Below are 15,874 nucleotides of genomic sequence, written 5' to 3' on the forward strand. Positions count from 1 at the left end.
TAGAATTACCATAAACTATAAATGTATTATCAAGGTATTAATTAAAATATGCAACAAAATGATTACAGACATAGGCTAGGCAAAGGTGCAGAGATCACTCCTGGTTACCCCGAAGATTAGCCTTTGGATCAGTTCAGTTGTTTTATGGACCTACATGTCTGTGCTGCCAACGGTTAGCATTGGTTGCAACAGTTTCCCTCTGTTTATGTTCAGCCTTAGTTTCGTGGTTTGTGCAGACACAGTACAGTATTTCCTTCTCAGAGATGCTGGTGAGTCCCAGGCATGGGCTGATACACTCACTGTCTTCACATTCTTGAGCTTTGGTGTAATGGTGGGAGAGCACGGATGGAGACTTAGTTACCTTCAGGAGTCCGATAAAGGTGAATGCTTGTCTCCAGCAGTTGCATTCCCCGAAACTGAAACTGCTGATCCTTTCAGTTGAACACCTTGGGTGCCCTAGGCCCTTTTATGCCCGTGAAGTTGAAGGTGGGAACACCAAACTGCATGTTGACAACTTGGTGAATACTTCTTTACGCAAGTCATGGTAGGAGCTATGGGAGGCTTAGGGCACTTCAGATTTCAGATCATGATTGGCTTGTCCTCTCACCATCAAGTCAGTTCCTTCTGGGTACCCCGTACCACAGGAACACTTCTCATTAACAATCTCTCCTTCTGCAGAGTTAGGCACTCTCCTTTTCTCTCTCAGGAGGTAGACAGACGTCTAGGTGCTTCGACAGATTTCTCACTTATAAAGCAAGTTGCAGACTTGATGTGATGTTTCCTTGCCTATGGTAATCTGGGTGTCAAGCAGCCCTAGTCACAAAGCAGCCCTCCAAGTACCCCGAGGAGCACTCCCTGCCCTGGTCATGAAGGACTTGGAATTGGGACCAAGTGGTTGTTTTTGATCCTACTTTTATACATTCTTTCCAGACAGGGGATGTGAATCCACTCTCTAATGCTTCATGATGTACATTGGTTCCCTTTCAAATGTAATTTCCAGGCTTCCCTACAGACACAGTTGTTGTGTGAAGTGAAGGTTTCCACAACAGGTTGTTATGGGGTTGAACCTAGCAAGAGGATTCAAAACATAGCCATATTGAAGTGTGAGTTCTCTACACCTTCCTGGAGCATTAACCAGAGCCAAACAAAAGGGCAGGTCTTGCTTAGAAACGTCCTCAACTTGAACAACAGAAACGTCACTCCCACCTCTCACCCAAATGATCCACCAAATGGGTGTGCTCAGTAAGAACGAATTAGCAACCTTTTGCAAACATATTTGTCAGAAAATCTCGTGCGAAGGTAAAACCAGGTGAAAAAAAAACAATTGATGGACAGAATGCAGAACAATGTCATACTTTCACCCCAGTACAGAGATCTGGGCTTGAATCCATCGCTTTTTTGCTCACTATTCCATTCTAGTTCGGACCCAACCATATGCAAATCAGTCTTGACCCTGTGCCCAATGGGAACAGTCTAGCCCGAGCTGCCAGGCCATTTCCTCCCTGGACTGGAAACATGCATCCTAGAAATGGTGATGGGGTTTCACCCCTCATCAGCCAGGATAGCTTGACTCCAGTGGCATGGAGAGCACGGAACCCATGTCTGGGCGTACCCGTCCCACTCGGGGTGACAAATGCAAAAAGAACAATTGATGGACAAAATGCAAAACAATGTCATACATTCACCCCAGTACAGAGATCTGGGCCTAAATCCATTGTTTCTTTGCTCATGAAGCCATTCCAGTTTCGACCCAGCCATATGCAAATCAGTCTTGTCCATGTGCCCAATGGGAACAGTCTAGCCCGAACTGACAGGCCAGGTCCTCCATGGACTGGAAACAAGCATGCTAGGACCAGTTTCGGGGTTTCACCCCTCATCAGCCAGGATAGCTTGACTCCAGCGGCATGGAGAGCACAGGACCCACGTCTGGGCATACCGTCCAACTCGGGGTGAAAAAGAGCAAAAAGAACAATTGATGGACAGAATGCAGAACAATGTCATACATTCACCCCAGGGCAGAGAGCTGAGCCTAAATCCATAGTTTTTTTGCTCACCATGCCAGTCCAGTATGGATCCAGCCATATGCAAATCAGTTTTGACCCTATGCCCAATGGGAACAGTCCAGCCCGAACCAACAAGCCAGGTCCTCCCTGGACTGGAAACAAGCATCTAGGACCAGTTTTGGGGTTTCACCCCTCATCACCCAGGATAGCTTGACTCCAGTGGCAAGGAGAGCACAGGACCCATGTCTGGGCATACCCGTCCCACTCGGGGTAACAAATGCAAAAAGAACAATTGATGGACAGAATGCATAAAATGTCCTACATTCACCCCTGTACAGCGATCTGGGCCTAAATCCATTGTTTATTTGCTCACCATGCCATTTCAGTTTGGACCGTTCATATGCAAATCAGTCTTCACCCTGTGCCCAATGGGAATAGTTCAGTCCGAACTGCCATGCCAAGTCCTCCCTAGACTGGAAACAAGCATCCTTGGACCGGTTTAGGGGTTACACCCCTCATCAGCCAGTATAGCTTGACTCAAGTGGCACGGAGAGCATGGGACCCATGTCTGGCATACCCGTCCCACTTGGGGTGACAAATGCAAAAAGAACAATTGATGGACAGAATGCAGAACAAAGTCATACATGCACCCCAGCACAGAGACCTGGGCCCAAATCCATCGTTTTGTAGCTCACCATGCCATTCCAGTTTGGACCCAGCCATGTGTAAATCAATCTTGACCCTGGCCCCAATGGGAACAGTACTTAGACTAGGACAGCACACAGTCATACTAGCACTGCACAAACACAAGGTGTATCAGTGCAAACTCTTGGTTTCACATAACAGTAGAACTTTACACAAGATGTGTCAGTAGGCTGCACTCTCAGTGGCACAGAGAATAAGATCGGTTCAAGCTATAAATTCACAAAATAAGGTATGGTGCCATTTGTGCGCTTTATTTATTTATTTATTTATTTAATTGCTTATATCGCGCTAGAATCGACCCATGAGGTATCTCCGCGCTTTGCTCGCAAAAGTTCTAAAGTATATTGTCTCTGCGGAAAACCACAGGGAGGGTTATGCTATCTGAAACAGAAGAGTTTTTAAGGCCTTCCTAAAACATAGATGGTTGTCATTGTGTCTTAGGTCAGATGGAAGTTTATTCCACATGGTTGGGCCTATAAATGATAGGGCACGTCCACCTTGTCTGACTTTTTTTACAGTGGGAATTTCCAGTAGACATTGGTTGCTAGAACGTAATAAACGTTCAGGTTTGTATATCTGAAATTTTTGTGCCAGATATCTGGGGCCTTGCCCGTAGAGACATTTGTGCACTAGGCAACAGATTTTAAATGTGACACGTTGTCGTATGGGCAACCAATGAAGGTGACTTAACAGAGGTTTGGACGGGGTCCTTGCGGGAGCATTTAGAATTAATCTGGCTGCCGTATTACCAATCTCAAAAATAAATAAATAAATAAATAAAATCACTGATGTATATAATGTACCCAATGAAAAGACACTACCTTTACTAACATAAGCACACACTTGGTGCACCCCTCCAAGGTCATAGGACAGGGCCTGTACCTCACATTGTCAGTGACAAGCCTAGGTCTCATCACTCCAGCTAGGTTAGCATGATGTAATGGCAAAATAAAAGTAGAATATCAGTTTTGCATGCAGTCTTTACTCAGTACAGGGTTCCACATCCATTTACCATGCAAAGGACATTCTCCTCCCAACAGATGCCAGGAAAAAGAGTATGTAAATAGAAAATCTTTGAAGTTATGATGCCATAGAAATATTTCTGTTTGATACAAGCAAGATACAAGACTAAATCAGTGGGTAAATCCTTTGTTTATATTTAGAATATAAAAATATGAAGACTAAGCCTTACAATATGATATCTCGAGGCCAACAAAATAAAAAATGAAGCACATAGTTGTGCTTATATTAAAAATGTAAAATACCATTGCAAGAGAAATTATCAAGCTAACACTAACATTTCATATATATTTGATTATCTGAAATAAATATGGATTTTTGTCAAATCTCTTGCAGGAGTCTTAGGCAGTTCATCATTAAAATTACAGTTACTTATAGAAAGGTAATTGAAGCAAGGAACAACCCCCATGTAGAAATGATAACGGCTGGCAATCACACCACTGAAAAGTAAAACCAGATCTAGTTCTACTTGCAAATGAAATAAATGTGTGAAACTGAGGTATTCACCACACATGTGTTAGATAAGTTACTATACATTTAACTGAAGTCCAACTGTAAAAAAACACAAATATTACTTCAAATATTTCATTTACTAATATTCCATTGTAGCTATATACAGACAAAGCGAACATCTTGGCTAGGACATGCAACGCATTAGTGACCCCAACATGCCATGCAGAATAAAATTCATAATTAACTTTTATACAGCTATCCTAACCACATACGAACAGGAACCCCTCCTTGAACTTTTGTGTGAGTACCACATCTTGCCTTCTATGTAATTGTATTGATATTTTGCGTACTACCCCAGACAAGGCATTGAAGCACTTTACGGCGAGTCGAATGCTACTCGGCAAATGTGACTCTCTTTGCTCTACTCTAATGAGCAAGTGCATACTCTTGCAGATGTCATCAGAACATTCACTTTGACCTTTAAAACATATGAAAATAGTACACAAATCTTGATTAGCTACAACAAAGATGAGTCCCTGCTGTCACTACTCATGGTCCCTAGCTACAGGTCATTACAGATTGATAGTGGTGACTGATAATGAATCCTGATTACACAGACATCATTGAATTCAATGACCAAATCCAGCTCTGCTCCACTTCCTTACATAGGTTCTTGCTCCATACAATCAAGTTTCCTAGCATTCCTCCACACAGTGATCATGCCACTATCAACCTACCTTCTAGTGCAATACAGCAAGAACCTTTTACTGGGGCTCCCTTTAAAAACCCTAACCACATGAAGTCCATCCTGAATGCAGCAGATTGTCTTTTTAACCACACTAACATATATAACTACAGAATAATAGCTAGGGTTTTGCAGTGGCTCCCAGTACAAAAGATAATCATATTTGAGTTCCTCTATGATCAATCAATGGCCTTAATACATATGTCAAGTGTCACAACTACCTTTGTCTTGCTTTGTAGACTGTAGTTCTTAATGACACTAAACCTCACTTTTCAAAATGTTCTACCACTTTCTATTTGCTAGCCTGAAAACGAACACTAATATAGATGTTGCCTCATAATGTGGCTCCTTAACAAGAACGTTGCTCTCTGCCCCCCCCCTTTAGATTACCACAGTGTGGCACACTGCAAATTGCCATTACATAATACAGCATCACAATCACAAGTGTGTTCAAACTTTCTATTGTTCCGAACCATCTTTAATAGGGAAGCTAACAATAGACAGGTTTTTGACTGAACACTGAGGCAAATCCTGGACAAGCTTCCTCATCCCCACAAAGTATGGACAGACATTGGACACCAGATGTGTAATAGTCTGTTCCTGGAAGCGTAAATCCCATTATGTGAGAAAATAGTATCTAAGCATTTAGCTCTTTCGTCCATAGATATCAGAAGATAAACTAAAGATATAACAAAGCATTGCCAACACTTAGGACTGAATCTTAAATCAGAGTTTCTACACCCTAAGTGAAGTCTTCTTTCTCTGTGGTACCACAGATTACCACAGAATAACCAGACTGAAGGCCTCATTTACAATATTTTGCTATAGGGCAGCACCACAAGACTTCCTGTGGTGCTACCCTACGGCAAAAGAAAAAGGCAGGAATGCGACGTATCTATCATATACAGTGTATTTCTGTCCTTTCCCTCTGAGTCAGCACACAAATGGCTGCCATGTGCCAGCACGGGCACTCTTGTGCCATCGTGCAGGGGTGTCTGTGTTTTAGGGGTGATTATTTTTGTGCAGCAAGTGACACCTTCCTGCACAGAACCAATCAGTGGAGGCGATTTCCTTTTTCTATGTGTGCTGCAGAATGTTTTCCATGTTTAAAAATATTGTAGTATACCACCCTTTAAAATCATATGGTCATCTGTTTAACAGTTCAGGAAAAAGTATTGTGTTAGCGCCATAACAGCAAGTCTATGTCGATAGATTATTAGCCGCTTCGCTGCGGCGCACATTTCCCGCTGTGCGGGTTAATTCTACGCGTACGCGAATCGGACGGCCCCTGGCCTTCTGACGCACAGGCCCACTGTGACGTCAGACGGCCGGGGACCGTACGATGCACGGAAGAGGTTAGTTATGAAAGAACATGTAAGAAAGTAAAACAAGAACATTTAAAAACGAATCGTTTCTGTGACGTTGAACAAATATTATAATGGTTGGAGAGTAAAATTAAATGAAGGAAGTTTAGAAAGGATAGCATATACGTGGAGCAGTTACAATTCTATGACACACGCAGCAGGAAATTAATTTCCCCAAGTTTTTTTCAGAGAAACACATTTAAAGCAATCAATATTTTAAAGGGATTTAAGATTTCTGCATACAATATGCATTTAACAGCACACCTCAATTTTTGTACTACTCGTGCAGTGCTTCAGTACAATATAATCATATTGTGAAGTAGCAAAAAGTAGGTACTACCTGCTCACACTCAATCGTGCTTTTGGACATCAGGCCTTCTTTGCAAGTTTCATTTTCACATGGAGAATTGCCTGCACCTTGTGGGTTTAAATGACTTTCTTCAAATTGTATCCTTCCAGGACTAACAACCAATGGCAATGTCTTCTCATTCATTAATGATACAGAAGCGTCATCTGATAGGGTCAATGTTTGAACAGAGTTCTCCAGTGGTGCACAGTTTCGTGTGATAATTTGTTCATTATCAGCTGGCTCAACTATGCGGTCCCATACAGGCGGAGACTTAAAGAAGGGTTTGTGATGTGGCAGAGATTCGACTTTCTCATTATTAGATGTCAGAATCTTTTGAACCACCGCGCTGGTCCTAGGGGAAGCCAAACCACTGCTTTCATGAATTTCATTAAAAATTAGGCTCGACATGGAAATAGTTGGTTGATCTAATAGTAACTCATTAAAATCCGAATGCTCTTTCTCCTCTTGAATGCAGCTGGAAAGTAATAAGTCCTTCCTGAGCAACACCTTTTTCCTGTTCCTGCTTATTTCTGGTAATTTGGATTGAAATGTGCAAGCATTCCTTTTGTCTAGAACTCTCCTCTCACACTGATACACTCTTTGATCTTCTGGTGGACATGATTCATTTACACAAAATGTGTCCTTCTTGAGGTAGGACGCCCCATTGTCTTTCTTTGATACAATTTCCATTTCAGACTTTTTTGACCAATTTGGAAACTGCAAATGACAAGTTCTTTCATCATTTATTTCAACTTCCTTTAGGCCACTTTCTTCTTGTTCATTATGTTCTACCAACCCGTTTACACGGTTGCTGTGGTATGAGTTAGACTGTAAGTCTTTAGCAGCAGACAAGGTGCTTGCTGGGATTTTCTCATTTGGCAGTGACTCATGATGTATTTTCCCCCTCCAGGAATGCTCACATCCATCTAGGTAAAAGATAAAAATAGATTTAAGCAAAAAGAAATAGATAATATAATCTACATTTCGACATTTTCCGTAATTGTAACAATTACATCTTGAATTTGAGTGCCCTGGGATAGTTTCCATTATTTTCCAGCCCTGAAATTATACTTACTAAGGGGTCCCTATAATTCTGAGGTAGGTAACTAACAGAGGATTACAACAGTTCAGCAGTCAAAATCTCTGTGTGAAAAACAAATCTTGCAATTCCGGCAACTTCCATTACTGGGCCCATGGAAATAAGCCACTTGTAACTGAGTACGTAGGGTTTGAATATCAAGATATTTGTGCAATCATTTCAGCTTCTTTCATAAGAAAAAAACCTGTAAAGACATTGGTTGTATGCATGGGATGAAGGAACAAAAATCAAACCTTCAAGTTTATCACTGCTTTCTATAACGCCTGTAAAGAAAGGTTTCTTTGTTTTGGGAATTTAAATGGCGCATACTAGGACCAACTTACTTGCCTTGTAAGCAGCAGCGGCTCATGCAGGTAAGAGCGGTGGGGCCGGGTGGAGGGGTTGGGGGGCATTTTGACAGACAATGAGGGAAAATGATTTATTTATTTATTTTTCCATTGTGGTCGTCTGTCGAATCCCCCCTTATCTCCCTACTTCCAGCCCCGGCCAAGATTCTTGAGGCCCATATCAATCGTAATCTCTGTGCCTTTATTGAGAGTTCAAACTTATTGGATATCTCTCAACACGGTTTCCGGGCCGCACACAGCACGGAGTCTGCCCTCACGGTTGTGATTAATATTATCCGCTTGGAGGTTGATAAGGGACATTCTACTCTGCTGGTGTTGTTAGATCTCACAGCAGCTTTTGACACCCTGTCCCCGTCAATTCTGATTTCCAGGCTTAAGGATATTGGGGTAGAGGGCACCGCTCTCAGTCTACTCTCCTCTTTTCTACATCTTAGGGAGCAGAGAGTTAAGATGGGCAATTTTCTCTCCGCCTCTCAAGAAGTGCAATGTGGGGTACCACAGGGCTCTTCTATGAGCCCTTTGTTATTTAACATCTACGTTACCCCACTTGCCAAGGTGGTGAGATCCTTCGGCCTGGAGGTGCTATCGTACGCCGACGACACTCAGATCCTGGTCTCTATCACCCAGTCGGCAAGCGATTCAGCCCTCAAGTTTAGAGCATGCATGGAGGCAGTCTCCCAATGGATGTCCGAAATTTCTTAAAACTGAACGGGGACAAAACCGAGATTATGGTGTTTGGAAGTAGTCGGGACTTATGGTCAAAGGACTGGTGGCCACTTTCCCTGGGGGAATGCCCTCTTCCCTCCTTCTCCACCAGGATCCTTGGGGTGCTAATTGATCCCGCTCTATCATTTGACGCTCAGGTAAATAGAACGGTGTCCACCTGTTGTGCCATCATAAGAAAGTTGAGGAAGATTGCTCCCTATCTGTCCCATGCAGCCCGGAAACAAGCAACAGTTGCTTTGGTCTCATCGAGGCTAGATTATTGTAATGCCCTATAGTGGCATTAACAAGAGCTCCATCCACCGTTTTCAGATGGTGCAGAACGCCGCCGCCAGGATGGTCCTGAACCTTCGTAGGCTAGCTTCGGTAACTCTGGCCAGAATGGATCTTCACTGGCTTGCGATTCCCTCTAGGATTTCTTTCAAACTTCTGTGTCTGGCCCATAGTGCTGTTCATGGCTCAGGCTCAGAGGGTATCAGGTCCCTTCTGCGCGTTTATACTCCCAGAAGAACCCTTCGTTCAGCATCTAAGAATTTGCCCTCGGTCCCCAGAGCTGTGAAGGCAAAATGGGGAGGTAGAGCTTTTTCCACCTTAGCTCCAAAACTTTGGAATTCTCTCCCTCCGGAACTCTCCAGTCAGGCCTCTCTGTCGGTCTTTAGGAAACCCCTGAAGTCCTGGCTTTTCTCCCAGGCATATTAGAGGCCGCGCTTCCGGTGGTTATAGTGGTCTTCACTTGGTAGTTTGGACTTTCTGTTTGTTTGTTATCGCGCCTTGATGCCCTCTGGGGCTAAGTTTGCGCGTTATAAAATGCCTTTCATTCATTCATTCATTCAACCCTGCCACACTACCCGCCGCTCTTACTTGCAAAGGCCGTGGCTGCATGGAAGAATGTTTCTCCCTGTGACATATTCCCAACTTGGATTTATGCAAATGATAAACTGAAAATACAATACTAAGGGCCTGATTTGGAGGTCCGTCTGTCTGTATTGCGGCGCATTTTACCCCTGCCATGCTGAGACTCCTTCACCTCCCAATTTAGAATTGTCAGCTGGCCCTGCGGCCAACTCTAAACATTGGCAAGTACTGCTGTCACAGGGGTTACTGTCAATGTTGTGAAAGTGTGACAGACATCTGCATCAAACTTTTACAAAGTTCTCATTTTTGTTAGAAACAATCTCCCAAAGCAGGAGTCTGTTATCGAAAAATGTAAAACTAATGGGCTCCACACCATGGGATGTGTCTCTCATGGTGCAGGAGTAATATGTTTTCTTTTTCATGTCCCTCCCCTCTAGGGTTTACCTTGAGGTGACAAACAACAAAAAACATAACATAAAACACTGTCTTCTCTAAGTCAGGTGGATGGTGTTATATGTAAACGTTTGATGGTCCGTACTCTGCCCGACCATTGGAGAAGTATGTAAAAAGTAGGTAAAGTTCATGTTAGAAATGGGTTTTCTGGTTAGCTAAGGGATACACCCTGGCCAGGCAGAACCCACCACACTAGTCAGGGTAAGCTAGATACACAAATCAGATAATCTATGCTCACTCTCTAGTAGCTTAGCGCAGAGCAGGCAGGCTTCTCAAAAGAGGTAATGTGTAAAGTATTTGTGCAACACACACACACAGTAATACAATGAATACACCACAAAAAGACTCCACACAGGTTTATAATAGATTTGTCTATTGTTAGTGAAATGAGGCCAAAACAATATATATACGAAATATGCTCTTCAAGATATCCACGTTTTAATTCACAAGAGAAAAATACAATGCTCAGAGCTCTCCCTGTATTTCATTGTTCATGCGCGGTCATGCTGGATAGAAGAAAAACAATCAAATGCAGAAGGGGGTCCCTCCACAGAGGCTGCCGACCTGTATCAAATGCAAATAAGCCCCCCAAAGCCCGAAGGTGCTGGAAGGGGTTAAGTGGCTCAATCAGGCCATGCTCCGATGAAGCTACCTGCAAGGAAGCATGGGTTTGGCAAAGTACAGTACCTTGGAGTGTTTTTGTAGTATATAAACCTACAGGGCTCGAGTCAATCCAAGAGTTGGGCTGCAGGAGTTGTCTGCGGGCCTAGGGAGAAGGGCCCGCCTACAGCTGATCAGGATTCTCAGTGGTGGCTGACACAGGAAGCACTGTGCAGCTCTGGATTGCAGAAGGCTGACAACCTCGCACTTCAGCACACGCCCCTCATCACTAGGACAACGCATCACAGGGAGCCATATTGAAGGCATTGCAGCTGCTGTGAGCATGGTGGAGCTCAGCAAGAGTGCAGCAGTTGTTGAAGCCTGGAGCGCTGACTCCTCCGCAAAGGGGAAGGTGCGCTTGTTGATTTGAAAACCAAGTCACCCATAAATGCTGGTCAGAGCAGACTGCTCAACCATTGTTGAACACTTCCTGCCATCAGGGGAAGTTGAAGTCTTTTCTGACATTGAAAATTTGGGGAAGAGGGGGCAAGCCAATGAGCCCTTGGGGAACACGGGTAGTGAGCACAGAACAGAGGTAGCATACAGTAGGCCAGTACACCAGGCAGGTCACAGAGTGGCAGTCCCTCCTGCAGCACAGCACTCAGCAAGCAACAGGCCAACACAGCAACGCTGTTAGCAAAGTGGCAGTCCCTCTGGCAGAACAGCAGTCCTTCTTGCAATGTGCAGATGTAGAGCCAGCATTGTCTGGTTACAAGTGTCAGATTTTGTGGGTCCAGAGCCCCAGTTCTTACACCTAAAAGTGCCTTTAATGTAAGGGGTGACTTCAAAAGAAAACTTTAAAGTGCACAAGTCTCCCTTTCAGCCCAGTCCTGCCTGCTAAGCTAACGCTGGGGGTAACTCAGTGCTTTGAGTGAGGACAGGGCACAGCCTATTCAGATGTAACTGTGAGCCAGCTCTCCCTCTTCCTGCCCAGGAAGGCTATCAGAATGCAGATGAATGCTCAAAACATATGAGCCTCACCTTCCTGTGTTTGTGGCTGTCTAGAGTGAATGCACATAGTGTAGCTGTCACCCAAACCAGTTGTGTATTGAAGACAGTCTATCAAGCACGAAGAGCAGTAAGTGTAGAGAAATGCCCCTTTCTAAAAGTGGTACAAAAGGGGGTGGTAATGGACGGAGCATCTGAACCAATCAAACACTCACACCCAGTCAAAAGATCTGGGTTTAAACCATCACCGTTCTTTAGCCCACTCTGTCACCCCAGTCCAGACATGGCTATATGCAAATCAGTATGACCCTGTGCCTCATGGGAACAGTCCAGCCCGAACTGCCAAGCCATGCCTTCCCCGGACCGGAAACAAGCTTCCGAGGACCGGTTTCTGGCATTACAGCCGTCTACAGCCCGGCTTGCTTGAATCCAGTGGCAAAGTGAGCAAGGGACTCATGTCTGAGCATACTGTGCCACACTTATGGCGGCCAAAAACGGTACAAAAGGGAGTGGTAATGGACGGAGCATCTGAACCATTCAAACACTCACACCCAGTCAAAAGATTTGGGTTTAATCCATCACCGTTCTTTAGGCCACTCTGCCACCCCAGTTCAGACATGGCTATATGCAAATCAGTCTGACCCTGTGCCTCATGGGAACAGTCCAGCCCGAACTGCCAAGCCATGCCTTCCCTGGACCGGAAACAAGCTTCCGAGGACCGGTTTCTGGCATTACAGCCGTCTTCAGCCCGGCTTGCTTGAATCCAGTGGCATTTCTAAAAGTGGCATTTCTAAACAATAATTTTAAATCCAACTGCACCAATGAGGATGATTTATCATTACCATTCCAAACATATCAAATATGAAAAAGCTACTCCTCTATTATCAGGAATTACAGCTTTAAAATATCTTAAGGAATCCCAATGCTGGTCCATGAGAGGGGTAGGACTCACAGTAGTGAAAAAGAAAATAGGCGGTTTGTCACTGCCAGGACATTCAAAACAGAAAGGTACATGTCCTACCTTTTACTTGAATAGCACCCTGCCCTTAAGCTACCTAGTGCCTACCTTAGGGGTGACTTATATGAAGGCTTAGCAAGTAGTTGGAAAAGCCAACCTGACGTGGAAGTAAGCAGCACACACATGCACTGCAGTGTCAGTCTTGATAGAGATTTGAAAGGCTACTTATATGAGTGGCAAAATGAATGCTACAGGCCCACTAGTAGAACTTGAAGTACAGGCCCTGGGAATAAATCATACCACCCCATGGAGAGAGCACAAGAATGACCATACAAGAGGAGCACTGCACCACCTCCCATTGCTGCTGAAGCTGGCCGCGTTTGCTCAGGAGTGAGAGCTGTGTGCAGCCGACTCCAGCACAGGACTGGGGCAGTGTGAGTGCCAGCGGTCAGGGCACTTGCTGGAACATTGCAAGCCTCATAACAGCTTGAGCAGCTAAGACTGGTTATGAGTCTATTGAGCCTGCAGGGGAATTCACTGCTGAGGGCGTACCAGCACCAAGACACCTTAAACTATTTTATGAGGAGTCAAGGCCTACCAGTTAGCAATCCCTGGATGTGGCCACCAGTGAATGGGAAATATCATCCACCACATTACAAAGAGTGGGTGGGAAAGAGAGTTGCTTGCAAAACACTAGAGCCATGAACTTAAGGGTGAATGTGTTATTGTTTATATATGTCGTAACATTGCTTTGAATGTGTAGAGTTAGAAATAACATACTTCTTTTCGTTCTAAAAATAAGTACTTGATTGGACATTGATTTGCTGTGTGCTGTTTGAGTTTTGAGTAGGTTTTACTGACCTGTATTCATACTTCCCCTTACCAAGGGAGCCTTTGACTGTTTGACCAAAGCTACCACTCAGAGTTATGTGCAGAAGGGGTACTTGGGCCCTTTGCTCTATAGTAGGCTGGGCCCTGGGACATCAGGAGTAAAAGGCCTCAGCCCCCACAGGTGGGCCCAGTAACCCCTGCGTGCTGCGTGGCTCTCTCAATTGGACTCTGACAATGATCCCATATAAAAACCTGGGTTTAGATTAATAAATTCAGAAAACATAAATCAAGTTTGTAAATGAACCGCTGTGTGAGTTTGTGTGTGTGCATGTGTGTGTGAAAAAAAAGAATTTGGAGAAGACAAACAAGAAAAGTAAATACAAGTTTCCTTAGTCTGTGTTCTATTTGTCATAATAAGAGCAGAGGAGGAAGATGGATGGAGGTTTCTAGAGGAGACAATCGGAAAGAGGTAAGTAGGAATGAGAATCAAGGGTGAGGTAAGTGATTAAAAGAGGGAAAGGTCACATCAGCATGGATTGTGAGTCTGGGGATGGAAGTGGAGTACGGAAGGTGATGATAAAAACATGGGACTACACAAGATTATAAGGTGAAGAGATGGAAAGCAGTGGGAGTTGTAAGCCTCCCTGAGTAAAACCTTGCAATAAAGGGGAACACGATGTAAAAGGAAGTATTCAGAGGATATAACACAAGAAAACAACAAAATGGCAATAGTGGAAGAGAAAGGGTCGTGTAAGGCGACCAAAATCAGTATAAGAGAACAACATGGTGATTCTGGGCATTTCCCTTTTCCGAATGGTTTACCCTCTAATTGATCATTTTAGATTGATTATTTTTCAATGTTTTGTGATCGGATTTCGGTCATAAAACTAACCCTTGGCATAGCAGGCGTAGTGTCTCTACGCGTATTTCCACAGAGTTTGAAAAAACTCAGTGGAAATATGCTACACTCCCTCCCCCCTCTAAAATTCCCAAAGACGTACAACATAGTGTTTTTTTATTACAAAAGGATGCAAGGAGCAGGAAGGAGAGCGGCCAGGCACGGGAGATGGCAGATACACAGGTAAGTGGCTTCTTTTTTAATTTTTGAAGAATTTGGGAGGGGGAGGGCGCAGCTAACTCCCCTACGCGACAAAGGCAGAGTCTTGCCTACCTCCGCGTTCGCAACAGAGCGCGGAGTAGGCAAGTCTTTGCAAACTTCACTGGCGGAGCGGAGTAACCCGCCCAGGGTTACATAAAACATGGATGAATGTCCTATTGAGTCAGCATTTGGTATGGCCACCTACAACACTCCCAAACTCTTAAAATGGGATTAGTGCATTAAAAAGCATTTTTACAGTCGCAAACTCTGAATAGAAGTGTTTACAGCAATAAAAAAAATGTTATGCCTCGTCCTAGGTCTTCAACAGACAATTTAAGCTGTGTGTAGCCGAGGCCAAAAAATAAAAACAAGATCCATGTGATCCATAGGAAATATACAACTAGGAAATCTTTCAGGCTGGAATCATTAGCCTGAGTAATACCATGCAAGACATTAATCTTCAAAACCTGTATATGTATCCTTATTTGTTATTACTATTGAAAGCATTTGCGTATAAACACAATTAAAATTGAAGGCTTTATATATTCACCATTCTTACTTTAACATCCTCTCTGAATGGTAACATTTTATACAGATTTCGACATTTCATAACTAAGTGATCACTAAATCGTTTTACCTTGAAAGGCAGCCACAGATTCAATGGAAAGTACTCTTCTTCCAATAGCAGAGAGACTTCGACAAATGTTCAAGGAAGAACAATAATCCATTCGCTCTTCACACAATGAGATGACGCTCTGTGTAAATAATCAACACGTTAAAATAAATCATAACATTGTTGCTAAATGACATTCAAATTTTCAAAAAGTATTTTAGACATTGCGGCCATCTGACCCTTACTCCATTATAGGAATAGAGAAAGAGGAAATGTAACCCGGAAACAGGAGCAGTGGTGGTGGGGTCAGGATGGTTAGTGAGGAAATGGGCACATGCCCTACAATTTGGTTTTGAGTCAACCTTATTATCGGTTCAGGGACTTGGCTTAGCTTTACAAGATAATTACTAGAAGGAAAGTGTGTCTGCTTCACTGGATAGGACTTTTGTGAGGGTGACCGATCCGCTGAACATCGTATTGTTTATCTGGGTGGCAAGACCAGGATGGAAGCTTGTCTTACAGTTTTTTATAGCTCTATGCTGGTTCACAGCTATTGCGGCCAGCGACATATTCTGCAGGTTACAATTATGCAATTGTTAGGGAAATTCTGGTCAGTGATAAGAAATGTGTGTATGTTTTCCAGATTACA

General features: G+C 43.7%; 1 protein-coding gene across 1 annotated transcript in view; it reads right to left on the reverse strand.

The window, feature by feature from the left end:
• KNDC1 (kinase non-catalytic C-lobe domain containing 1) overlaps nucleotides 1–15,874 on the reverse strand; it is a 654,634-nt gene that overhangs the window by 380,472 nt on the left and 258,288 nt on the right. The window contains exons 5-6 of the mRNA XM_078640463.1: nucleotides 15,250–15,367; nucleotides 6,631–7,565 (exon numbers count right to left, since the gene is read on the reverse strand). Of these exons, the coding sequence (XP_078496589.1) occupies nucleotides 6,631–7,565; nucleotides 15,250–15,367 (1,053 nt within the window). The remainder of the gene's footprint in view (nucleotides 1–6,630; nucleotides 7,566–15,249; nucleotides 15,368–15,874) is intronic.

This window comes from Lissotriton helveticus, chromosome 5_1 (assembly GCF_964261635.1).
Source record: "Lissotriton helveticus chromosome 5_1, aLisHel1.1, whole genome shotgun sequence".
Taxonomy (NCBI): Eukaryota; Metazoa; Chordata; class Amphibia; order Caudata; family Salamandridae; genus Lissotriton; species Lissotriton helveticus.